Source organism: Ixodes scapularis, unplaced genomic scaffold (assembly GCF_016920785.2).
Source record: "Ixodes scapularis isolate PalLabHiFi unplaced genomic scaffold, ASM1692078v2 ptg001158l_1___fragment_4___debris__unscaffolded, whole genome shotgun sequence".
In the NCBI taxonomy this organism is placed as follows: domain Eukaryota; kingdom Metazoa; phylum Arthropoda; class Arachnida; order Ixodida; family Ixodidae; genus Ixodes; species Ixodes scapularis.
The window spans coordinates 40,001-67,500 of record NW_024610109.1 but is presented as its reverse complement, the minus strand read 5'-3'; the positions used below and the strand labels follow the sequence as shown (position 1 = coordinate 67,500).

The 27,500-nt window shown below is 44.0% G+C and overlaps 1 protein-coding gene and 2 non-coding genes across 3 annotated transcripts; all 3 read right to left on the bottom strand.

Moving 5' to 3' along the window:
- Window positions 1-5,064: 5,064 nt before the first annotated feature.
- LOC121834450 lies at window positions 5,065-6,234 on the bottom strand. The gene has a single exon (XM_042288135.1). The coding sequence runs from the start codon at window positions 6,232-6,234 to the stop codon at window positions 5,074-5,076; it is 1,161 nt and encodes a 386-aa protein (XP_042144069.1). The 3' UTR covers window positions 5,065-5,073.
- Window positions 6,235-19,978: 13,744 nt separating this feature from the next.
- On the bottom strand, window positions 19,979-20,131 carry LOC120845722. The gene has a single exon (XR_005716879.1). It is a non-coding gene; the product is annotated as a 5.8S ribosomal RNA (ribosomal RNA).
- A 435-nt stretch (window positions 20,132-20,566) lies between these two features.
- Window positions 20,567-22,382, bottom strand: LOC120845553. The gene has a single exon (XR_005716755.1). It is a non-coding gene; the product is annotated as a small subunit ribosomal RNA (ribosomal RNA).
- Between the last annotated feature and the right edge of the window lie 5,118 nt (window positions 22,383-27,500).

The following is a 27,500-nucleotide window of genomic DNA, read 5'->3' as shown; positions in this document are numbered from 1 at the left end:
GGGCCCAAGAACACGGCCCTCGCTACCTGTGTTTGTGCTGTGTGTTTACTGAACTGATTTTTGATTGAAAGTTTCAGGATTGGAAAATGAGGTTATAGTCCGATTTAGAGAAATGGTTTTAACGGTGCTAGTAATAGAGTTCGAAATCTTCGAAAGAATGGCTATTTTTATGGTGCGACCTGAGAGAATGAAGATGAACCATGAATGGCAGATGCACGGGTGTGGTAGCTTGAAATTTGATTAAGGTGAATTATTTAGATGGTGTTATGAAGACTTACATAGAGAATAGGTAACATTAAGCAGAGGAAAGTTCTAAAATGTGTCTATTATAGTGTTTTATTGAGATTTGACAATTTAATAAAACGCTTGCCTTAAATATTAGCATATAAGCTGTTAATATATCATTTATTTACATTTGTAATATTATAGCGTATAGGAAATTACATGTATTTACATTTATAGATATATACAGTATGTTTGATAAGCTTCTTTTTCTTTTAAGACTTTCCAAAAAATAAATATATGTTCTGTTGTAGTTCGCAATTGTGTTAAGAGGAAACGACTAGGAAATCGACTTATTTATTATTATTTTTTTTTTCTTACAAAGACCTAGAGATGTTTTCATATGAACGTATTTGCTACCTATTGCCTACGTATTCGTTTTTTTTAAGACTACATAATGATGTAATACCTTAATAGGTTTTTAGGAAATGCCAATGCACATGCTCAAGTTATTATTAAATAACCCTTTTACTACCTTACGCAAATATTTCATGTTATATCTTCCGTTTTTTTTTGACTACATCACTAATTTTTATTCATTTACACTTAATCATTTATTATTATTTTTTAAACATTATGATGTCAACGTTTTGTCCATCCTCTCTTTCCCTCACAAGTTCCCCTCACTTGTTTTTTTTTTCATTCTATCTTTTAGGAAAACCTAAATCACGTTGTTTTTCATAGTTATTTTCAGACATTTGGTTATAAATAGGTCTCATCACATGTACCACCTGTAAGTTTTACATTGCTCTTTGTAGAGTGATTATTCCTATTTTTGATATCACTTTTTATATATTTCAATATATTTTATTTCATGTCTGCAATAATGTTCGACCAGCAACTACTTTGTTTGGAGATGATTTTTATTGGAATGGAACCGGACTGTTTGTTACAGTCTGAGGGTTGGTTACGAAGAACCTTTCCTTTAGGCAGCTGAAGCTAACCTGTGTATAAGGTGCTTGGTAAAGACGGGAGTAATGGTAAGGTTGTTTGTGCGAGTCCGCAAGACTGGGTCCGCTAGACTGGGCGGTTTTTGGTCTGGGATGGCGACACCAAATAACCCCCTACCATCCCAGTTTGGGAAGGTACGCCACCAACCATGTTTCGCCATCCACTATCTAATTATCCCTATCATGCTGCCTATGGTTGTAATGGGTTCCTTTGTTCTTGAGTTCAACAAGAGTTCATCTCATCTTGGATGAAAATCATCATACGTTCTAATATTTGAAGTGCCTTGGTATTGGACAACATTGCAGATTTTGTAGATTCATTAAAGTCATTATATTGAAGTTGTTGAAGTTGATTTCTAAAGAACAATGTCCATGCACAGGTAGTGAAGTAGTGAGCGAAATTTATTGCGTCCAGGCCGCAAAAGCATTTGTTATTATTTGCTATTTTAAAGCGAAAAAGATAGAATGGAAATTGTCCATGCCCAGTTAGAATTTGTGTAAGAAAGTGAGACGGTGGAAACGTGATGGGTATTTTATATACAGATGAAATCCATGTAAAAAGCTCTTTTCCTTGCCCCTTTACCTGCCATTCCTGTTCCCATTGTTGTTTAGCTTCATTAAATAGTTGTTTTTTGATATATTGTTTGGAGAATGAACATGAAATATATTTGCCTTGATAATATGCGAGTTTAGCATATTTATCAGCTAATTCGTTTCCCACATTTCCAGCGTGTGCCTTAACATATACAAGTTGAATTTTATGTATTATTTTTAATTCCTGAATAAGATGTTTGATACTATGTATGTTTTTTGTTTTCGTTTCTATGTTTGCAATATTTTGAAGAAGGGATAGACTATCAGTGTATATAGTTATGATTAAGGGATGTGGTTTGTTATTCTTTATATATATTAATGCTTGCTCAAAGGCTATTCTTTCCGCATCATATATAGTCGCATATGGTGGCAGTCTAAATTGTTCAATTTTTTCTATTTCTTCTGATTCTGACATTACTACATAAGCGGCACCAACTTTTCCTGGTTTTAAAGAGCCATCTGTATATATGTGCAAATTACTAGGGACACTGATATTTAATGCATAATCAAATTTGTGTTTCAATGCTGGATGTTGAGACCAGGAGTCATATTTATAATCAGAATTATGTCTGTTAAATGTTTCATTATTACATTGGATTTCCTTATGTGCTTGGAATAATGTGAATTGCTTTGTTTCCTTTTCTAAAGTAATATGCAATGGTAGGACGTTACTAAGTATTGGAAGACTTATATTACTAGTGGTACGATATGCCCGAGTAATATTTAACAGAGGAATACGCTGTATGGATGTTATTTTTCGGATTAAATGAGAATTATTTGTAGTTTTCCACCATGCACAAGCTCCATATACACAATACCTTTCTATACATCTAAGGTAGATGTCCCTCTGCTGTTGCTGGTTTATTCCCCAATGTATTTTTGAAAATGTTGATAAGTTTACTGTATGTTTTATAACTTTTTCCCTAAGATATTCGGCATGAGGTAGGAAAGTAAGGTTACCATCGAAAATTACTCCTAATATTCTCATTGTTGGAAGTATTTTTAGACTGATATTATTAATTCGTATAGTTGGAGGACGTGTTTGGGTGATTCTTCGACCTACAGCGAATAACAAGTAGTTGCATTTAGAGTAATTGAGAGTAAGTCGATGTTCAGTAGACCAATCAGCTATAGTTTTTAAGCAAGTATTAGCAGTGTCTTCTAGCGCTCGTCTGGTTGAACCAGAGACTATTAATATGGTATCATCGGCGTAGGCTTGTATGTGTACTGTAAGTGGGAAAGTTTTATTTAAGAGTTTTGATATTAAAATGTTCCATAAAAGTGGACTGAGCGGAGAGCCCTGAGGACATCCCATCTCTACCGGGCAAGTAACCACGCCAACTGGAGATACATATGTGTTTGTTCTATTTTGAAGGAAAGATAATAATAGCTGATATAAATTTGTAGGACATTTGTGTTCGCGTAGGTATTCAAAGATGATCGGGTGCCAGACAGAATCAAAAGCTCCCTGGAAGTCTAAAGATATCAGTACTGAGTGTTTATCATTAGCTCTATTTTCTTCGAGTGTGTGTCTTATCTGATGTAAAGCATTTGCAGTAGATTTTTCATGCGTGAATCCATATTGTTTGGGATGGAATAGATTATTCTGATATAAAAAGAAGTATAGTCTAGAATTCAATAAACGCTCAAGGACTTTACCAAAAATAGAATTTAGGCATATAGGTCTGTAAGAACGGGGATTTTCAAGAGGTTTGTTAGGTTTATTGAGAAGTATTAATTTAGCTTCTTTCCACTGTTGGGGAAAATAACTATATTTTAAAGCACTATTAAATATGTTTAAGACAAAGTTTGGATGTGAAGAGAAGATACATTTAAGTAAGTTAGAAGTTATATTATCTAAACCTGGGGCGCTTCTTGGTTTTAATTTTGTTATTATGCCCGTTACCTCATTTAGGGTGAAAAAATGATCATGTAAATGACCAATATTCCTATTAATAGATATTCGTAATTCCTTTTGTACAGGTGTATCATTTTCTATGTTATCTTTTTGAAAGAGGCATTTCATTATCTCCGTTAATGACTGTATAACATTTGACGTTAAGGTTCCGTCTTCTTTTAATATGGGAGGTATGATGAGAGGTTTTCTCATTTTTTCAAATGCTATTTTGTATGGCAGTCCAAAAATATTTTGTTTAGTGTTATCTGTACAGAAGTTTTGCCAGGAATTTCCTTTAGCATTCGTTATATCTATTTTGTACTCTTGTAAAAATTCGTAGTAGGCTCGTTTAAATATTTGTTTTAATTCTGGATTTTTACAGCTTTGGTAACGGTGTCTAAGTGCTCGTACTTTTTTTCTTGTAATATCGAGTTCTGGAGTCCACCAGGGATGAGCTTTGTGTTTTTGTTTGACGTTTCGTATACATTTCTTACGATAGGCACTAAGTTTATCGTAAAATATATTTAAAATTATTTGTAATTGAAATGAAGAAGTAATTTGAGTGATCGATATCTGTTTGAACCATCGGTCTTCATGAATCATTTTAATTAAATTTAATTCTCCCTTTTTGGTTAGTCTTTTAATTGGTGCTTGCGTTGTATGAAACAGAGAAAAATATATATACCTATGGTCACTCAGTGATTCGGTTGTAAGGACCTTCCAGAATACAACCTCTGATAATATATTCAGTGAAGTTAATGTCACGTCAATCCAACTTTTACCATTTGCTGTCTCGAAGGTAGGAATAGATTCACGATTGTTTAATGTTGCCAGGTTATTAGTCGACATAAATTTGATTAGTTCTGTTCCGCGTTCATCAGTTATTTCATTACCCCATAATCTACCTTTGGCGTTAAGATCTCCTCCTAAAATTATGTTGTTACATGTAATTGTTTCCAACTCATTTTTCAAAGCTAACAAATAGTCAATGAGATTACTCGATGGGGAGCAATATGTTGAGACAAGTTTGATTTTAGTGTTTTTAGTTTCTATAATTATGATAATTCTATCTCTTTCAACTTTAATCGGAAATGGCACGATTTCAGTGTTTCTAATTATAATAGCACATAGTGGACGCGTTTTTGCAGCGAAAATGGTGTCATTAATTGAACATCCCGTTAGATTATTGTTGGTTGTATAGTATGGTTCTTGTACTAGGAGAATGTCTGGTTGAAGATCTGAGACAACCTTGGAAAGGTTATCTGCAGCTGCTTTGGAGTGAGCTAAATTTATTTGTAAAATTTTTAGATTTGATGCCATTTCAAATTAAAGCAGGTTTTTCACTTTTTTTCAGTATGCAGTACGCATTCGGCGTTTTTCTGTTTGTTGTTTGTAGAGCGGGCAAATTGTCTCGTAAAATGTATGATTCACCGCAAGAGATGTTCCTTGCTTTTCGTTTGATTTAGTGCATGCCGCACATTTTTTCTCTCGTGTGCATCTGCCTTCATGCATAGAGCCGCATCGGCCACACACTGTCCCATCTGCCTGGCAGAAGCGGCGCGTGTGACCGTACTGGCAGCACTTGGAGCACCTCACAACATGGAAGAACTCGGAGATGGGACACCGAGTCCAACCAAGTGTGAGGAAGGTTTTTTGTTTTACAATTTTGTAGATTACAGGATCTACTTCCAGAATGAAGGTCTGCGTCCCGCTGAACCGGTCAGGAAAGACAGACCTGACGGTGAGCTGTTCCTCGGTTACTTCCAGGCCATTCTGCTCCTTTAGCTTCAGAAACGCAGTTTCACGGGTGACCGAAGGGTCGACCCCCGTGACGCGAAACTGAGGCCTGAAGCGCACCGGGAACTTTGGTGTTAGTATGTCCTTCACCGTCTCATCTCCCTCGATGGCTGATTTAAGCCTATCGAGGCCTTCCCTGTTCGACGACTGGACGCTGACGCCATTTGATGAAATGTTTCGTACCGATACATCCTGTATGTTTAAAGTGACGGGGCTGAATCGTGTGGTCAAGGTCGCCCGGGTGTTTACATCTGGTTTCCCATAGACCAAAAGAGTCTCTCGGTGTTCCTGGACGGGCACTGAATGCGTGCTCGCATCAGCCACCGTCGCGGGAAGGGGACCAGAAGTGCCGGCGAGAGCGCCTGGGCCCGCGAGAACCGAGGAGTATGTCGCCCGCACTCCCGGCCCCCCCCCCTCCCGGAGGTCCCGCAGCTGGTCCACCTTCCCCTGAAGGTGGGCCACCTCCATGGAAACGAGCGTCAATGCGTCGCCGATTCCATTCACGCTCTTACTCAGGTCCGTCCAGGATTCGTGTGAGAGGCTCTTAGCGTGGCGCTTCATCAGAGTGATCATGGAGTCTTTGAGCACCGCGTATTGCTTCAGCGCGGACGCCACGACTGGGTTTACACCAGGCGCAGCGTCCAGCAGCGAAGTCACCGCGGTTGACTCACTCTGGGAGTCACGATCTGGTGTGACTGAGGCTACTTCACTCATTATGCTACTCAAAATCAAGCGGCAACACTCAATTAGAGTGGCAATACTCAAATTAAAACGGTAATTATTACACCGCTGCAATATGGCTGTAGTGCAACCAATGATTCTAAATGTCAAATTTAGGAAAAATTAATGCGTTAACTGTCATAAATGTAATATCAGGGTTATCGCTAGGTTAGAAATCGTATCGCTAAGTTGTCTTTAGGAAATAGTAGCTACAATTTAAAGAAAAATAGTTGAAACGATACAGCTTACAAATTGAAAGTCTCGGTGGTCTCGTCTTCTTCTTCCTCCCCAGTAGTAGATAGGGACAATTTTTAAGTGAGAGAAAAATGAATAAAAATAAATATATTCTCTCCACCTGCACCACCAGACGGTATAACAGGTTTAATCCAATTGAAATTAAAAGAATAGGATTCAAAAGAATCAAGACGATTTTTCTTGGTAAAAGCCAATTTAAGAAAAATAATTTGGGAAGCAGCAAACCACAGTTAAGCAACGGGCCTAGATGTATCAGCGGGCGTTTATTATGTTACGAAAGAAAAATTCAGAAAAGGAAAAAAAAATAATTTCTTCCAGCGATCCGTTCTTCTTGAAAGAGACATTTGCCGCTTCCCTCTTCAACTCCGAAGACGACTCGGTCCTGATTCTTCTGTACCTGTGATCTCAAAAATAAACAAAATATATATAAAAAGGTATTAGTAGTGAATATGCATAGATAAATGTGTTATGTAATATAAAGTTTTTCCACACATATACAGATATATACTCATACATATATATACATATATATGCATATATATATATATACAGACACACACATACACACACATACCTATACCTATATGTATACCCACTTACATATATATACATATACACATAATATACTTACACTTAGCACACATATATACGTATTTACATTTGTTTTTGAGAAGTCTAATAAGATATGTCTTTGTTTTATTGGTACCCCTCTTATTTATTTGTATAGTGTTTTATACATAGTTTCTGTTTTTGGTAACGTGAAAAGAATGATAAAATGGGAAGAATAGGAGTAGGATGATGTAAATATTACATATTTACATATTATATACACTGCTGGATCACATACCTCGAAATAGCCACCTAATTTTTTTTTTTTGAGTCAATGAATGTCCCGTTCGGAAGGGCGGGACAACAATCTCTCACTTATCTTTATTTTCTCTGATAGCATTTATTTGTATAGATGTAATTTTTATGGTATTGTTTATGTAATATTCCAATAATGAAGTCCTTTGTGTTAGGCATTGTAAATAAAGTCGTTTTTACATTTTATTTCGTTTCATTTTTTTTCCGTCTGCTTTACCTTCCATATCTCAACATTCTTGACTCCTTTTCTATATTCTCAATGCTTATTAAAGAATCAGTGACCGCCGATTACCTCAATTCCCTTCACCTTCCCCTTTAGTTACTACTATTAATATTTTACTATGACTGGCTGAAAGGTATGATCGGAGAAACTGCTATGTGGGAGGGCACCCTCTTTCTTTCGTCGTAGGTTATGGAGGTGTATATTTGTAGAGTATTAGATATAAATAATGGAAGCCTAGGGCTACGGAGCTAGTCCGCGCCCTCCTGAGAAAACATGGGGTCTTCCAAGCATGCAAGGTAAAAGTGATTGTAATAGAAGCCCGGGCCCCGGATCTGGTCCGTGCCCCCTAAGTAAAATGGGTCTTCCAACTGCATGCGTTTTATTCCAACACTTTTTCAAGAAAGGTGGAAGCAATAGAAGTCTAGGACTGCGACATTAGTCTGTGTCCTGTTTTCGAAGAGCTTCTATGCATGTAGAATATGACTGGAAGCCCGGAAACCGGAACTAGTCCGTTCTTATCCGATTGGGTCTTCCATTACCATGTCGTTGAGTTGGGTTATAATTCCCATGTCGCCCTCCAAGGCTAGATGATGCAAAATTATTAACAAATGTTTAAGGTATATGCAAGTAAAAAAAAAAATTTTTTTTTTCGCCATGGCCAGCTTTGCAGACATTCCAGACCAATCTTAGAGCCAGGTTACATCAAAATTGTTTCCCAGACTATTTTAATCTAATGTTATATTTATGTGCCGAATCATATCTATTAAGATATCTAATTTGGCCTTATATTGCAGTACCTTTTGTTTCTGATGAGTATTATTTAGTGTCAAATTTAGTTGGTTCATATATTTTAGAGTAGCTGGGCAAGAATCGAAATAATGCGACAAATCACTGCATTCTATTTCACAAAAACAGTCTTTATTACTTCTAATATTAAAGCGATAAAAATAGAAAGGAAATCTTCCATGACCCGTAAGTAATTGTGTGAGATAATATCCGGGAGGAAAGCAAGGTGGAATGCTCAACGTGGATGGAACCCATTGATATAAATGACAATGGGCACCATCCACCCCCCAATCCCTATTCCACACCAATCGGGCCTGATTTAGAAGATGAGTTTTAATATATTTTTTTGACTTCTTCATTGGGACATAAATACCATATCTACGGGCTGAATCTGCGAATTGATCTGCCAATTCATTTCCAAAATTGCCAGAATGTCCTCTGACGAAATAAAAGAATATTTTACATACTTGTTCAAGAGCGACAATGTTGTTTTTTAATTTGCATATGATTGGGTTATTATTAATGGGATTTGCTAAAGCCTGTAAGACTGAAAGACTATCTGTATAGACACTGCAGTCCCGCCCCCCGTTTACTGTTTTTAGATATTCGAGGCCTTCCAAAATGGCAGTTGCCTCAGCATCAAAAATTGTGCTATATGATGGTAAAGTGTATCTGCCAATTTGTAAAATTTTTCTATTTTGATTTAAGGATACGAATGCGGCTCCTATTTGTCCAAGGCTAGCAGATCCGTCGGTGTATACATTAATATTATGAAGTATTTCACTGGATTCTTTTTGAGTAAAATGTTGATATGTAATGGCATATCTTTTACTGGGATGTATATTCCATAAATCAAAAGGATATTCTACTTTGTTAGAGTTTACATTCCAGTCATAAAATTGTGTATTTTGTTTTAACTGGAATAATTTGAACATGAAAACCTCAATGTTTAAAGTTATGTGAATGGGTATTACATTGCATAATATTGGTAGGTTTATGTTGGATACGGTGTGGAAACCATGGCATATTTTTAACAGAGGCACGCGTTGGACAGACATCATTCCTCTCTTCAAATGTGAGGATCGCTCCGGCTTCCACCATACCGGAGCTCCATAGACCATATATCTCTCTATTGTTTGGAGATAAATTTTACGAAATTGGGAAGAGGTAATGCCCCACTGACCGGTTGAGAATCGGGAAAGATTAATTGTATGTTGAAGAACTTTAGATTTGAGATATTTTACATGAGGTAGAAAGGATAAGTGAGAATCAAAAACTACTCCTAAGATCTTTAGCTCTTTTTTAAATGTGAGCTTGTGTTGATGAAAAATAATTGTTGGTGGTCGATTTTGATATTTTATTCCTTTTGATATTAAAAGACATAAACACTTACTGTAATTAAATATCAACTTCCTATCATGTGCCCAATCATGAATTGTAGAAAGTATGTTTTGAGCCCTTGTTTCAATCTCTCTTCTAGAATTACCTTTAATAGCCAAAATTATGTCATCAGCAAATGCCTGTATATGTGTATGTGATGGAAATTGTATGCCTAAGAGATCACTTATTAGAATGTTCCATAGGATTGGACTCAAAGGGGAACCTTGAGGGCATCCCAAAGAGACTTCTTTATTTACTTCAATTAAATTAGATGTTATATATGTTACTGACCGGCCTACAAGAAAAGAGGATAATATATTGTAAATGTTGTCTGGGCATTTGTGAAGTGTCAAATAATTTAAAACTAATGGATAACAGAGAGAGTCAAATGCTCCTGAAAAGTCCAAAGAGATTATTATTGCTAGGTTGGAATTTCCCTTAATATATTCGATATGTTGAACGAGTTTATATAATGCCATAGTAGATGATCTATTGTGGGTAAACCCGTACTGATTAGGATGTATTAATTTAGAACATACAAGAAAAAAATACAGTCTTGTATATATTAGCTTTTCTAAAACCTTTCCAAAAATTGAATTAAGGCATATTGGTCTATAGGATTTAACTTCATTTGTTGGGTGGTTAGGTTTATTTAAGAGTATTATTTTACCTTTTTTCCAATGTTTAGGAAAATATCCGGCATTTAAACATGAATTAAAAAGAGACAACATAAAGGTAGTCTTTTGTTGCCAAAGCTGTTTTATATTAGATGTTGTAATTTTATCTAAACCTGGTGCTGTTTTCGTTCGTAAATTAGTAATAATTGTATTTATTTCTTGGTAAGTAAAATTTGGGTCAGAAGGACCTAAATGAGGGTTAATTATGTGCTGCCGTAAGGTACTAATTAACTGCGAATCAGTTGCGAAACTGTCTGTTCTGAAAATTGTATCGAGAATATACATAATGGATTCTATATGAGAGGTGGTATAAGTTTGATCTGTTTTGATAATGGGAGGTAATGGAGTGACAGTGGTAATTTTATTAAATGCTAGTTTATATGGAATCCCAAATAGTGATTTTCTTGTTGCCTCGAAACATAAATTTCGCCATGATGTCATTTTGGCAGATATAATTAGGTCCTTATAATAACATTTGTAATCATAATACTCTCTTTTATAAGTATTCCGCAGTTCTATATTGTGGCATCTTTGATATCTCCTACGATGAGCATTATTGCGAGACCGTGTTAGTTGTAATTCAGCATTCCACCATGGTGTTATTCGTTTTTGTTCTTTAACATTCCGTTCACATTGCTTGACCCATCTATTAAATTTATTATAGAAGAGAGATAAAACTTGGTCTATTGAGTGTTTATTTGACTGAATATTAATATTTTCAAACCAGTAATCATTACGAATTAAGTTGTAGAGCCTGATCTTACCCTTCAACGTAATTTTTTTGATCGGTGTAGTTTTAGTATTAAACAATCCGAATGATATATATTGATGGTCACTTAAACTCTCGGTATCAAGGACATCCCAGTGTGTTACCTTTGAGAGTAAATCTCCGGAAACTGCTGAGATGTCTATCCAACTTGTGCCTCTGGTTGATTTAAAAGTAGGTAATGAATATCTATTGTTTAAAGGAAATAAATTGCGTAATAATAAAAATTCACTTAGTTTCTCTCCTCTATCATCAGTTATGTCTCCACCCCAAAGTGTATTTTTAGCGTTGAAGTCCCCTCCGATTATTGTTTTAGTGTTGTTGAAAGAACTAATTATAGAGTCTAAAGTTAATAAATATTGTTTGAAGTCTGCTCTAGGAGACAGATATACATTTATTAATATAATTTCTATATCGGTGTAACTACATTTAAGTACTATCATATCTGTGTTTAAAATTAATGTAAAAATAGAGCATGTTTTGTCTCGTACTATAATAGCACATTTAGGAGATGGCGCTGCTATGGTTGTATATTGGAGTGGAATACCTGTAACTTTGTTATTGTACACATGGGGTTCTTGGATAAAAATAAAGTTAGGATTAATATCATTACATGTCTGTTCTAAGTGAGCTGTTGCCGCTCTAGATTTAGCTAAATTAATTTGTAATACTTCTAATCTTGTAGTCATGAGCTATTTGATCCAGCAAAACTACTATATACATGTTATTTACATCTATGTACACCCTTTGTTTCTGATCTTCTATATACAAAATATACATTGTATACATCTTTGTTCTAGGGAGGGTATTCTGTACGTCCCCTCAGACGCGACTCATGGAACGCTAAGGATCCACAAGCCGGCGCTCCAAAGTGGTGCCGAGCATCCACACGGCGTGTGACACAAGCTCGGCACCGCTTATCCTCAGGACGAGCCACACGACACTGCTCCGTCGTGTGACTGCCTGCGCAGTTGACGCAGTATTCGGATTCAGATGTACAAAATTTCTTTATGTGACCATAACTGGAACAGCGGTAACATTTAGGAACATAAAAGTTTTCGTATAATGGACAGGATGTCCAACCCAACGTCAACCGTGTTACATGCTTTATTTTATTGTATCCTGATGGAGTGAGGTCAAAAATAAAAGTTGTGTTTCCTGACTTTTCTTTATAAAATGTTCTCATAGTGAATTCTTCAGGTTCGATTTGTACCTCTGGATTTTGAGCCCGAAGGGTCAAAAGGAACTCAGCAGACAGAAGGTCTGGGTCAACCCCAGACACCCTGAACTGCGGCCTTCTCCTTGATGGTTTTTTTAATACAAAAACATCCTTGGTGTTAGGGTGTTCGTTTATGGCATCAACCAGATGTTGGAGTCCTTCTAATGATGGCGATTGCACTGCAATACCATTTCGTATGTCTCTTAGTGTTACTTCACCTAGTCCTAGAGTTTGTGGTTCGAAGTATTTTTTTAAGATTACTTTAATGTCTTTGGATGGTGAAGTTGTTGGATCTTTTAAATATACAAGAAGAGCATGGCCCGTTCTTGATGCCTGCCCAGCAGGAACCTCCCTACCCCCCATCTCTAAAGTAGGAGGAGGGACAACATCATTAGCCACTCCCCTTGTCAATGATCCCACTGGCAGCTTGGCAGCCAATGCTTCAGCATATGTGGGAACTTTTGCTTTTTCTTTTACTGTGGCCCGCAGAGCTGCGAGTTCGATTTCTTGTTTTACATTGATGTTTAACATTTGTGCAAAAAGAAGTTGGATTTGACTACTAGTATCTTTATTGATTTTATTTTTCTCATTACTTAGTAATTGTATTAATTTCATTTGAATGGATGTCACTACATCGGAAAAGTTGTCTGACTCAATATCAGCATTCTCCCCTCTCCCCCCTCCTCCCACCTGTCTGCCTCCTCCCCCTCCTCCTTCATCATCTCCCCCTCTTCCCCTTTCCACTTGTTCTGTCTCTCCACCAGATCCTTCCTGCATGTTTCCTAGTGGAAACAAGAAGTAGCAAGAGCTGAGCCAATTAAGAAGAACGGAATAGTTGGTGTTTCGGATGCATAGCTATAAGCTAGCAAAAACTATTCCGAGTAAATTCCAGGCAATTCCGCAAATCTGACAATTTTCCGTAGAGCAAGTATTCTTCCTCAAGCCAGGACTTCACGAGATATAGCTCATTCTATTTTCTTTTCAGTTTTTAACGAGAACCGGGGCCAAGGCTGTCCCACCGTACCCGAATTGGGGCACGGCACAGGCAGTGGACTCGGACACGATTCCCGAAGAAATTATTTAAGTTGATATGACAATGTGGGTATCAAAATGACCGGAAAAGTATCGTCTATCTTTTCGATACCTTTCCGAAATCTCAGCGCAATCTAGTAAGAAAATTAAAGAGATTGGAACGATACAGCTCACCAAATGTTGAACCGGTAGCTTCGTCGTCTTCTTCGGTAGCCAAATGACGAGGCATTTGGCTATTTTTTTTTTTTATCTTTTACTCCCTCATCGTCGGGCAGACTGAAGGGCACTGTGGCTTGAACCCATTGGGGAACGAACCGGCCGTCCAGCCCCCAGTTCGGGAGAGTTAACCCCCCGACTAGGGACCCAAACGGAACCCAACCCGACCCCAGATGAAAAGGAAAAGGGGGTTAGGGGGACCGAGTTACGCCCTCTCCAGGTAAGCGTGAGCACCCCCCGCACCCGACAAAAGGAAGAAAAAACGTATTATAACTCTCATTCAAGGGAGAGCGACCTTCAAAACCCCCACTGAGTTAGAAAGTGGGGGGGTTAGTTGCGGAGGCACTATTAGGGCGCCAAACGCGCCATCACCCGTGGGTACGCCACAGTCGTCATCTGCTGATGAACACGAAAACACACCAGGCCCCCCTGGAGACACTTCACTGTTAGGACTTTAAAATCTTCGCGTCCGAGACCCAGGTCCGCTAGAACCTGGGCACTCTCGGACGCCCACACACCTCTGTAGGAAAGGGTGACACTGGATACAAGGGGATCCGTTTGACGGCTCCCCCGCACCTGCTCCAGGACCTCCGGCACGGAGTACTTTGCAACATTCCGACGGTGCGCATCACCCAGACTAATGCGAAGGCCGACAACCTGGACGTCCAAAATAACCTGCGTGTCCCTGTTGGACACCACGAGGTCTGGGAAACGGTTACCCTCCGACGTTTGTACGGTGGGCTCAACCCGGACATCCCACCTCCTTTTCCGCAGGCGAGTCGCAAGCTCCTCTACAATGTTGTCATGCCTTTTTATACGTTTGAAGTCAGAGCGGTGGCACCGCTGAAGGATGTGTCCCAGGCTCTCCGGCTCGTTGCAGCCAGCACGACATCTCTTGCTGCCACCCTGACCGCGCTTCGTGCGTGTCCGGTTCGGCATGGCGTTCACACGCAACTTGACACAATCAATAAACTCCCGGCCAGGCAAGAGGTGAGTTCCCTCGGCCACCCATCTTTGTGAGCCGGGCACATTGCCGCACTCAGCGAGTGCACGTCCGTCGCAGCTGCGGTGGAGCTTCCCCGCCCAGAACCGGCAACGTGCTTCACTGGATCGCAGTTGCGCACCTTCGTACGTGCACAGACGATCGGCGTGCCGTAGGGCCTCCTTTATGAGGCGGCAACGCAGGGTCTGAGCACAGGACGGGTGTCTGCTCTGTGCCAAACGCTCGTACCTGTGCATCTGCAGTCCTGGCACGGCGGTTCTGAGGCAGGGGACTCCCAACCCGCCGGCCGGAGTTTCTGCATGAATGTAGCCGAGCGGCACATCATGCGGCAGTGCTAGCCAACGCCTTACCGAGGCACGCACGAGGCGGTCCAACTTGACAAGCAGCTTGGCCGTAAAGGGGCCGAGGACAAGACGATGATAGAGACGAGGCATCAGGTAGGTCCTCAGGACCACCAGACGCTGCTGAGGCTTCAGAGGTGCCCGAGACACCCTACCCAACAGCAGCGCAAGCTCCCGCTCCAACGGCATGGGCGCCCTGCCTGCGGCGGAAAACGAGATGCCCAGGTAGCGCCACACCGTCGCTGTATCGTTGGCGGGAAGCTGCTCGTTGTTGACATGGAAGATGGTGGTTGTGACAACCTTAACTTTCTTTTCTTTCCCAGACGGCTGGAGGGCAAGTGTGAAAGATTTGGCAGCGTTAATCTCCAAACCTCGTGGGCCCAAGAAGGCCGCGAGGTCATCCAGTCTTTCCTGGAGTCCCCGCGGAGTCGACGCCATTACGACCAGGTCGTCGGCAAAAGCCATGGCGTCGACTTTAAACTCCCCACTAGTGAACCCTATCTCGGGGTCGAGGTCGCTGAGCCACTCGTCCAGCACGAGGTTAAACAGTACAGGTGAAAGAGGATCTCCCTGTCTCACCCCAGTAGTGGGCCTCACCAAGAGCGTTTTCCCTCCATACCCGAGCACCGTCTCCGAGGTTCCATACAGACTCTGCAGGTACTCCAGAAACGGTGCCGAGAGACCGGCACGGGCTGCCCCCCGTAGGATGGCCTCCGTGGAAACCCGATCGAACGCCTTGGTGAGGTCCACACTGGCAAGGAACAGGGGTTTCCTCGAGGTCTTAGCCTCATCTAATGCGGTAGCCAGAATGGCTACATTTTCCGCACAGCCGTCGACAGGAATGAAAGCCCTCTGCCGGTGATCAAGGTCTACCGCGGCGAGGAGCCGTCGAGACATTACTTTATTGAACAATCTGAGTAGCACTGGGGCTACTGTTATCGGACGGAAATCCCTTGGATCCCGTGCACCCTCCTTTTTCGGTATGAAAACCGTTCTACCCCCCCTAAGACACACTGGTACCTGACGGCCCAGCATGATCAAGTTTAACACTACCCTCAAAATTGGCATAGGTACCTTCCGGAGGTCACGCGAAGTGAAACCATCGGGGCCCGGTGCAGAACCCATAGGGGGGAAGGACTGTTTAATATCCTGTGCACTAATAAGAAAAAAGGGATCCAAGGCTGGACCAACAACACTTACCTCCTCAGCGATGGGGGGCGGAACTGGACCCGCCATGATGGTTTCCCACTCCTTGAGGAACTGTTCTGGTTCTTCAACCTCAGCTGCTGCCTTTCCGTCCAGGATCTCCCGGGCACACTCCGATTGGCGTTTCCGGAATTGTTCCTGAACCAGAGCGTAGTCCTTCTTCTTCTGTTTCCTGCGACTAAGGCGCCGCTGTGGACGACGCTGCCGACCTCGATGGGACGGAACCGGCCGCACATCCCGGAAGAAATATTCCCGGATGTAGTTGTTCAATGGTGCGGCCACCTCCACCCCATCAAGAGCCAGCCGCGACAAAATCCACAACTCTGCACCCCCGTGCGTCCTCGGGGCCTGTCTACCCGTCAAACTGCGGATCTCTTAAACCACAAGAGAGTCATAGTTACTCCCGCCGTTTACCCGCGCTTTGATGAATCTCTTCACGTTGACATTCAGAGCACTGGGCAGAAATCACATTGCGTCAACACCGACCAGCGGCCATCGCAATGCTTTGTTTTAATTAGACAGTCGGATTCCCCCGGTCCGTGCCAGTTCTGAGTTGACTGTTTTTTGCCGGCCGAAGCATAGCACTTTGGGCACGAAGCCCTCAGATGCCGCGCAGCTGAGGCTTTCCACAGGAAGGTCCCGACGCTGGTCCGGGCTTGGCCGCGCCGCGTGAACGGCGAGCCCCGCCCAGTCCCGGTGCAGTGCCGTTCCTGCTTCAGGTCCCCAGCCCGACCGGCTCAGTCCTCAGAGCCAATCCTTATCCCAAGGTTACGGATCCGTTTTGCCGACTTCCCTTACCTACATTGGTCCATCGACTAGAGGCTGTTCACCTTGGAGACCTGCTGCGGATGTGGGTACGGTCCGGCACGAAAATCACACTCCCTCACTCGGATTTTCAAGGGCCGACGCGAGCGCACCGGACAGCGCAAGAACCGCACTGCTCTACGGAGCCACCATCCCTATCTCGGGGCGAACCCATTCCAGGGACTCGATCTCCTTACAGAGAAAAGAAAACTCTTCCCGGGGCGCGCATCGGCGTCTCCGAGCTGGTTTGCGTTACCGCACTGGGCCCCGAAGGACCAATCTCCGTGTCCGGGTTCGGGATTATTAACCCGATTCCCTTTCGGTCACTGCGGGGCTCTCTCCACTGCAAAAAAGTGCTCCCGCTTCGGAAAGAACTTCTCCTTTCCCTTAGGACCGACTGACCCATGTTCAACTGCTGTTCACATGGAACCCTTCTCCACTTCAGTCCTCAAGGTTCTCACTTGAGTATTTGCTACTACCACCAAGATCTGCACCAGCGGCGGCTCCAGGCGGGCTTACGCCCGACACCTTCAACGCTCACCGCAGCGGCCCTCCTACTCGCTGCAGCTTAGCACCCCCTTGTTTGCGTGCATCTGCCGGCAGCGGCCGGGGATAGGCTCGACACTAGAGCGCCATCCATTTTCGGGGCTAGTTGCTTCGGCAGGTGAGTTGTTACACACTCCTTAGCGGGTTCCGACTTCCATGGCCACCGTCCTGCTGTCTTAAGCAACCAACACCCTTCATGGGATCTCATGAGCGTCCCGCATCGGGCGCCTTACCCCGGCGTTTGGTTCATCCCACAGCGCCAGTTCTGCTTACCAAAAGTGGCCCACTTGGCACTCTCATCGCTTCCGGAGGCCTAAGACCAGAAGGCCTCCGACACACCCATTGAAAGTTTGAGAATAGGTTGAGGTCGTTTCGACCCCAATGCCTCTAATCATTCGCTTTACCAGGTGTGACTGGTCTCGGCAACAAGCGCCAGCTATCCTGAGGGAAACTTCGGAGGGAACCAGCTACTAGATGGTTCGATTAGTCTTTCGCCCCTATACCTGGGTCGGACGATCGATTTGCACGTCAGAAGCGCTTCGGACCTCCACCAGAGTTTCCTCTGGCCTCGTCCTGCCCGGGCATAGTTCACCATCTTTCGGGTGCCAACGTGTGCGCTCTAGCGCCGCCCCCACGACGTGAGCGTGTGGGGCGGGCCGTTGCTGCTCCCTTCATCGGACCCCTGGGCGGCCCGGGATCGCAACTCGGCACGGCACGAGGCCGCGCCTTCACGTTTCATTGCGCCTCTGGGTTTTGAGGGACCCATTGACTCGCGCACATGTTAGACTCCTTGGTCCGTGTTTCCAAACCGGGTCGGGTGGGTTACCGACCTACTCGCCGCCAACCATGACGACCCTCCGCGGAAAGAACCCGCCTCGCCGGTTCCGAGCCCCAAACACCGAACGTCAGGCGAATACCTGGCGTAAGGCAGGCGACCCGTTGACCCAGCCGGGTTTCCCGCTCCGCATTCCGGAGGGCATCGTTTCGGGCCTCCCCGAAGGGAGTAGCCCATGAGGCCTGGGCACGGTGACGTACTCGATTACCGGTCAGGTATAACTCCCACGACAGCCAAACAAGGGCCGTCGCCGGTCACCTCCAGCGGCCGGACTCAAAGTCGTTCTTGAAAGGGTTACCCGTGCCCGTCGCGGCGTCCTACCGACGGTGGAAAATGCGTTCCGGAGTGCGCGGCACCGCGCGGGCAGCCGGAACGGGCCCCCACAAGGAGAGCCCGTAAACCAAGACGCTGACACCGCTCCACGTCACAGCGAAACTGAATCCCACCGCCCTCGAGCTTCGAGGGCCCACCCGTTTTACTCTAAGCGGTTTCACGTACTCTTGAACTCTCTCTTCAAAGTTCTTTTCAACTTTCCCTCACGGTACTTGTGAACTATCGGTCTCTCGGACGTATTTAGCCTTAGATGGAGTTTACCACCCAATTAGGGCTGCACTCTCAAGCAACCCGACTCACGGGAGGTTCCATCCCGAGAGAGCAGTGGCGGAGACGGGCGTGGCACCCACTCTGGGTCAAGCCCCTGTCAGGGGGACTTGCACCACCGCAAAACTCTCGGGAACGTTACCTCCCATACACCACATTTCCCGATCGCCGGCAAGGACGAGGGATTCGGTGCTGGGCTAGGTCCCGTTTCGCTCGCCGCTACTAAGGGAATCCCTGTTGGTTTCTTTTCCTCCGCTTAGTGATATGCTTAAATTCAGCGGGTTGTCTCGCCTGATGTGAGGTCGACAATTTATTTTGTGCGCTTTCCAACAAAAACTTCGCCTCCTTACCACATGTCAAAAACACAAAAGGATGGCGAACTAACAGTTGTTGTACACACGCTTTGCATCGCTTTCGATTCGACAAAAAAGAAAGCGCGCAATCCAACGGCATTCCCCTACTGGATGGCTCCAGTATTCATCGGGGACGCGAAGGTCTTAACTGACGGAAGGCTACGACGCAAAAAACTTTCCTCCCAGAAGCGTTTTTCTTTTTTTTGTGCAAATCAACGCCAAGAGATTTACATTTGCCGACGCCGCGTTTCAACGCGCCAACGCCAACTCCGTCCCACGGTTTTTCCACTCGAACAACATCCACGCCAAAGAAAACAGAATCGATCGAAAAGAAACCGTTTCAAATCTCCGTTTCTAACGCACCGACGTCACAGCGCCGTTCAACGTGCGAAAGATTTTTTTGGTACGGGATTTTCCACAAACGGTATCCATCGAGTTTCGTTTTCCCATGCAGTGTTCGATAAAAACTCGTAGGAGGAGGAGGACTGGTTAAGCGCACGCGTGCAATCGCACCACTCGTGCATTTGCTCAAAGAAAACACAACGCAAGAAAGCATAAAACTGCGTGCTGCCCACGATCCGACACAGTCAAAACGAGGTAGAAAACAAATTCTCCTCTCTTGATATATGATCCGACCCTCACACAGACGAAGCCACGGGAAGGCCCGAGGCCGCAATGTGCGTTCAAAGAGTAAGTGCTCAGTGTGTCCTGCAATTCACACCAAGTCTCGCAGCTGGCTGCGTTCTTCATCGACCCGAGAACCGAGTGATCCACCGCTTAGAGTCGTGTTTTTGGATTTTTCAATCAGTACGACAAAACACAAGTTGTTGTTTTTTTTTCGCGCCCGGCACATCCCATGCCATCTCGAAAGCGCAAAAAAAAGCTTCTTCTCAAACGCCTCTTCGTTAATCAAAACAAAAGGGCGATCCTCGAGAAGAGACGAAAAAAGGGGGCGATGCGCCTTTTGTAACCCGCGGATTGTCCCGGTGCACTTGAAATCTCCTCTCAATCGAGGCAGCAGAGGGCTCCCGCTGGGCGCATCATCGAAAGGAACGGAGGCCACCCAAAGAAAAAGGCACATCCGAACCACAGTAGTTTTTTTTTTTGTGCCGTCCCGACGGCATCCAAGCTTGGTCGGGATCGGCGCCAGATAAATTCGCACATCGAGTCCATTCCCCGTACAAGAGGAAGAAGACAAAACGATGCCAAATAACATCCGGTAATGATCCTTCCGCAGGTTCACCTACGGAAACCTTGTTACGACTTTTACTTCCTCTAAATGATCAAGTTTGGTCATCTTTCCAACACACCGGCGCAACCGAAAGGCCGCTCCGGGTATCGGTCCGAAGACCTCACTAAATCATTCAATCGGTAGTAGCGACGGGCGGTGTGTACAAAGGGCAGGGACGTAATCAACGCGAGCTTATGACTCGCGCTTACTGGGAATTCCTCGTTCAAGGGGAACAATTGCAAGCCCCTATCCCAATCACGAAGGAGGTTCCACGGGTTACCCAGTCTTTACAGACAGGGATAAAAACACGCTGCTTCCTTCAGTGTAGCGCGCGTGCGGCCCCGGACATCTAAGGGCATCACAGACCTGTTATTGCTCTGTTTCGTGCGGCTAGGAGCCGCTTGTCCCTCTAAGAAGGGTGCAAGGTGCAGAGAACCACGCACCTATTTAATAGGCTAGAGTCTCGTTCGTTATCGGAATTAACCAGACAAATCGCTCCACCAACTAAGAACGGCCATGCACCACCATCCACCGAATCAAGAAAGAGCTCTCAATCTGTCAATCCTCCCAGTGTCCGGGCCGGGTAAGTTTTCCCGTGTTGAGTCAAATTAAGCCGCAGGCTCCACTCCTGGTGGTGCCCTTCCGTCAATTCCTTTAAGTTTCAGCTTTGCAACCATACTTCCCCCGGAACCCAAATACTTTGGTTTCCCGGAAGCTGCCCGCCGAGTCATTTGAGTAACTCAGGCGGATCGCTGGTTGGCATCGTTTATGGTTAGAACTAGGGCGGTATCTGATCGCCTTCGAACCTCTAACTTTCGTTCTTGATCAATGAAAACATTCTTGGCAAATGCTTTCGCAGTAGTTCGTCTTGCGACGGTCCAAGAATTTCACCTCTAGCGCCGCAATACGAATGCCCCCGTCTGTCCCTCTTAATCATTATCCTGTATTCCAAAAACCAACAGAACAGAAACAGGATCTTGTTCTATTATTCCATGCACTGTTATTCAGGCGAATCGCCTGCGTTGAGCACTCTAATTTTTTCAAAGTAAACGCGCCGGCCAAAGCAAGGCACCTGATGAAGGGAACCAAGCCACGACAGGCATGATGTTCAGCACGGGCCGTAACGTGGTGTCCACGCACTTCCCGCCTGTAACTGAGATCCAACTACGAGCTTTTTAACCGCAGCAACTTTAGTATACGCTATTGGAGCTGGAATTACCGCGGCTGCTGGCACCAGACTTGCCCTCCAATGGATCCTCGTTAAAGGATTTAGAGTGTACTCATTTCAATTACGGGGCCTCAAAAGAGTCCCGTATTGTTATTTTTCGTCACTACCTCCCCGTGCCGGGAGTGGGTAATTTGCGCGCCTGCTGCCTTCCTTGGATGTGGTAGCCGTTTCTCAGGCTCCCTCTCCGGAATCGAACCCTGATTCTCCGTTACCCGTAACAACCATGGTAGGCGCATAACCTACCATCGACAGTTGATAAGGCAGACACTTGAAAGAAACGTCGCCGGCTCGTGGCCGTGCGATCAGCACAAAGTTATCCAGAGTCACCACACAAAACGGACCGAAGCCCGATTGATCTTGGTCTAATAAAAGCACCCGTCGCCCCGAGGGGCTTCGGGCTCACTGCATGTATTAGCTCTAGAATTGCCACAGTTATCCAAGTAGGAAGAAACGATCTAAGGAACCATAACTGATTTAATGAGCCATTCGCGGTTTCGCCTTGTTTCGGCATGTACTTAGACATGCATGGCTTAATCTTTGAGACAAGCATATGACTACTGGCAGGATCAACCAGGTAATCTTTTCGTGGTGGGTCGCCCAAAACCCTACCAACGCGCGGACGCGGGGCCACCGTCAGGCGCCCCTTACGAACCGCAAACTTAGGAATTACTTCCAAATCCAAGAAGAAATGAAGCACGTTCGAGCGCGCAGCCGGAATATCCCCGACCGAGGTCGGTACCGACGCGGCAAGAAGCGCATAAATTTCTTTCTCGTCGTAGCAACAGAAAGTCGTACGCCAAAAAAATCATTGACGACGCCTTCACAGCGTTGCCGAGCTTTCAGGTCCCGTGAGGACGCGAGGACGCACCCCGGCCTTCGGTCAGAACGCACTCGTCATTTCACACCGTTCGGTTAGCGTGGACGCTCCGAAACACCCTCCTCTCGCATTCGTTTTCAAGACACAGGTGCACCCGAGAACCGACCCCAACGGCAGACGCCAGAGATCGCAGGTACCTTGCTGTAACGACCATGCGGCGGAGGCAGCGGCCGAGACGGCGACGAAAGGCGTCGGCGACGTCGTCAGACGCCGCTCGCACCAATCGAACGCTCGACAGACCCCACCTCCACATAATAGCACCGATAAGTATAAAGAAGATCCTTCAAGAGCATTCTGTACATAGTTTGTGGTTATCAGTTTCGGTGACTGACTGACTGACTTACTGTCTCTCACTTATGTGGCTCCTCGTTATTCAGTATCATTTATTTGTCCTTCTTTCTTTCTTATTTTTTTCCCCTCTCTCTCTCCTTATATATATATATATATATATATATATATGTATGTATGTATGTTTGTGTGTATATATATATATATATAAATGTTCTTTTTTTCCTGTCTGCCTCTATGTATACATACATACGTACATACATCCTACCCCTATAAAAAAAAATTATTTCTCGCTTTTTATTAAAAACGTGCTGACCCCTGCTTGACTCTGATTACTTCTTTTCGACTTTCAGTTCATGTTAACATGGTCAACAGAAAGTTTATCGACTTTGTTATTACAAAGTAAACCAATATTTACACGGGGCGCTTCATGCGTTTTGAATTGTGTCAGAGCCGAACAATGAGCGCTATAGTAAGTGAGATTGTCACTGCTTTTAATCCGAATGCTCGCGGTATCGCGCGTGTTTACGGCAGGCTTCATAATAGGCAATTTTCTTTCTTTACACTACTCTTCTTTGCTCACTTCATTGTTTCTACCATTGGTTTCGTTTGGAAGGCCCCGCCACTTAGTTCCCAACAAAGTCCTCTCAAGGAACGAAGTGAGAAGCACGGGATTAACAAAAGAAAAAGATGCGTGTTTTCTAGCGGTTACCCGTGTCGCTTTGCGACACGGGCTTTCTGGCGCTTTCAACTGGGCGAGAGCCGAACAATTTACCCTACTCCACTTGCGACGGGCAGCGCTTTCAAACGGAATACTGGAAATCTCGCTTACTCTTCTGGCAAGTTTGATAGGAGACAAATATTATTCTTTTCACGCGAATTGTTCGCTCTATTTCTAATCTCTCTCTTCCGTGTCCTTGGCATGGAACGGCCGCTTCGTCTCCCACAAAGTACTTCCGAGGAATCAAGTGGAAATCACGCGACTTTAAAATGTGCGTGTTTTCTAGCGGTTACCCGTGTCGCCAGGCGACACGGGCTTTCTGGCGCTTTCAACTGGGCGAGAGCCGAACAATTTACCCTACTGCACTTGCGACGGGCAGCGCTTTCAAACGGAATACTGGAAATCTCGCTTACTTTTCTGGCAAGTTTGATAGGAGACAAATATTATTCTTTTCACGCAAATTGTTCGCTCTATTTCTAATCTCTCTCTTCCGTGTCCTTGGGATGGAACGGCCGCTTCGTCTCCCACAAAGTACTTCCGAGGAATCAAGTGCAAAACACGCGACTTTAAAATGTGCGTGTTTTCTAGCGGTTACCCGTGTCGCGAGGCGACACGGGCTTTCTGGCGCTTTCAACTGGGCGAGAGCCGAACAATGTACACTACTGCACTTGCGACGGGCAGCGCTTTCAAACGGAATACTGGAGATGTCGCGTGCTTTACTGCCAAGCTCAATAAGAGACGAATTTCTTTCTTTTCACGGGAATTATTTCCTCTATTTCTAATCTCGCTCTTTCGTTTCATTGGGAAAGAACGCGCGCTTAGTTAGCCGCAAAGCAGTCTGAATTAATCACGTCCAAAGTACAGAATTTTACAATATATAGTGTTTTTACCGGTTGACCGCGTCAGAAAGCGTACCTTTCCGACGAGGTCTGTGTCGCTTTGACGTGAGCGGGAGCAAGGCGATTTGGGCTAGTGCACGCGAGATTGGCAGCGCTTCAAATTCCAGTACTGTAGATATTGCGTGCATTTTTTACACGCTTGAGGATGTGGGATTTTCTTTCTTGTGACGTGACCCGTTTGTCAAATTGTGTCTCGCTTTTTGGTATCGTTTAAGAAGCCCGTCCGCTTACAATCCTAAAAAAGAAAAAAAAAAGAAATTAGTAAAGAAAGACGCCCATACTTTTTTGTTGCTCTTTCTTTTATTATCTGCGCAGGATTTTAATTTGTGTAAGTTTTGTCTACCGTCCCGACTACGTAGGCGTTCGTACATGCCCGTCCTCGCGCCTCGAATTGTGTGCGAGCGAATTCAATCTCCCCAAGCTAGCTTCATAAATTGCTCGAAAATCGAACGTGAGGAAAGCCAGAGATACGTGGTTTTCACAGGTCGTGCAAGATTAATCCATAAAGTGCGATATTGGTATATATATATATATATACATACATACATACACATACATGATTTCTGCGACAAATAGGAAGACAAAAAGACCATGTTCAAGCATAATATAGGAACATTGACACTTTGCACACACAAGGGAGGTCAAATGGCAGGTTTTTCTTCCTTGTGCAGGAAACTTTATTGCAATGTCAGAAGGGAAGTTCCACTCTAGAATTGTGCGCTCAATAAAGGAGGAAAGGAAATGCACTTGAAAACCTTCACAGTTCAAGTAAGAAAACATTTCGAAACGACAGTTTGTTTTCTTGCAGGGAGGAGAAGAGGGGAGAGAGGGAGGGAGGGAGGGAGGGAGGGAAGGAAGGAAGGAAGGGGGGGGGGGTGCCATGCACGGTGAAGACCAGAGTGTCGAACCGAAAACCGAAGCGAACGAAAAACCGGAACCGAGGAGTTAGTTTCAGCCGAACCGAAACTGACCCGCCAACTTGGAACTGTACGGAAGAAAATATAACTGTCTATTAGTCTGACGATGAATAGAAGTACAAGGGTGTACGGCAGGGATAGCTGAAAAAAAAAGGCTCTATGGACTTGGAGCGGCAGCCCAAAGTCGATGACGACGAAAAGAAAGCACACAGTTTCGGAAAACAGGCGGTAAGAAAGCGACAAATTAAGTAGCCGTCATGTCGAGTTGATTGCTTAGCTCTATTTAAGATGAAGGAAAAAAAAAAGTAGCACAATTGATGCTTACTTGCTAAATTGAATCAACCATTATCTTGTAAAGAAAAAAAAACCTCAAATGCCAATCACCTGTATTTTAGGCGACCCAACAGACTGATAACTTTTAAATTCAGGCTAAAATATAACACAAAAAAAAAAAAAACAAGGAAAGACAGATATGTATGTAGCTTGTCATTTACTGCTCCATCAAATTTAAATAAAGCAATTTATTTCTCGGCACCTGAAAATAAGCGAACCCTACAAATGAATGGAAAGATACCCGTTTGCACTCTTGAAATAGTGCCTATTACGAAAAGAAGCACCAGGTAAATATAATATCACTTTAGCTTCTTCTTTTTCTTTTTAATACGGTACGCTGTTGGTTCATCTTAGTAAAATATATAAAATAGCGCAAAAAAGACGAGGACAAGGAGTATACAGGACAGGCACTCACTTTCAACTAGTTTTATCCAGGAAAAGTAAACATACATATATAGCTTTTATTCACGATAAGTGCCGAGGGCAGCCGAGAAGGCGGCAATAGCCCCGGATGGTTTGATCGTGCTGGGAGACACCAGCATCCCAGCTCAAATATCTTCTACCCTTAAGAATATGTGCTGCTTTGCCTGTCGTGTGTATATACATGTTCACTTTTCCTGAATGAAACTAGTTCAACATCAGCGCCTGTCCTGTATACCTCTTGTTCTTCTATTTGTTGTGCTATTTTAATGTCCTACATTACTTTTGTGCTCCCGCAAATCGAAGCAAACCAATAAAAAATTCGGTTCGACACTCTGGTGGAAACTAAAAGCTTAGAAAGAAAGAGGAAAAAAAGAAAAAGGAAAACATTTCTACAATAATGATAAGCAGGAGGAGGAGGAGGAGAACAAGAAGGCTAATAATGTGGAAAAAAAAGACACGACCCAAATAAATCAATACAAAGGATGGTATAAGTCATGCATACTTACCACATGTAAAATTAATTAAAAAAAAAAATTAGAAAACAAAAATGTGTATTTATATATATATATATATATTTTTTTTCTTTTATCCAGAGGCTTTGGCGCACGCACAGCACTGCACTGCACTGCACTGCACTGCACTGCACAACACAACACAACGACAGACTTTCCACAAACACACCACTGCGTACGAGGACACGACCACGTAGAGCTGCACGAAAACAAGCGCCGTAACTTAATAAAAAAAAATAAAAAAATCCTTTCACTGGACGGACGGCACAAGAACGGAAACTGCTCAAAGAGCACACACACACACGACACATATTAATGAATTAATAAGGGGCACAAGTAGAACGTAGGACACGGCACCCACACCAGAGGCCTTGCACAAGCACAGCACTGAGCACTGAGCACTGAGCAGCAGGTCACAGGACAGAAATGACGTCCACGCTGAGTAGGCCGAAGGCAGGGAATTACGGACGCACGCGAGGTCACCCACAGGCACTTTCACCGGAACCACGCCACAACACCACGCTGCAGAGCGCGCACTGCAAAGCGAAACCATGCGCTCACCTTCGGAAAGCACGGAGGGCGGGCGGCACAGAGAAGCAAAAAGACGTCAAAAGCACATCGCGATGAAGCGGCGGCGAATGAACACTACTCACTGGTGGAAATGGATATCTCCTCAAGCGAAAACATGCAATGAACACGCATGGTTTAAGATGCACGTGGGAGAC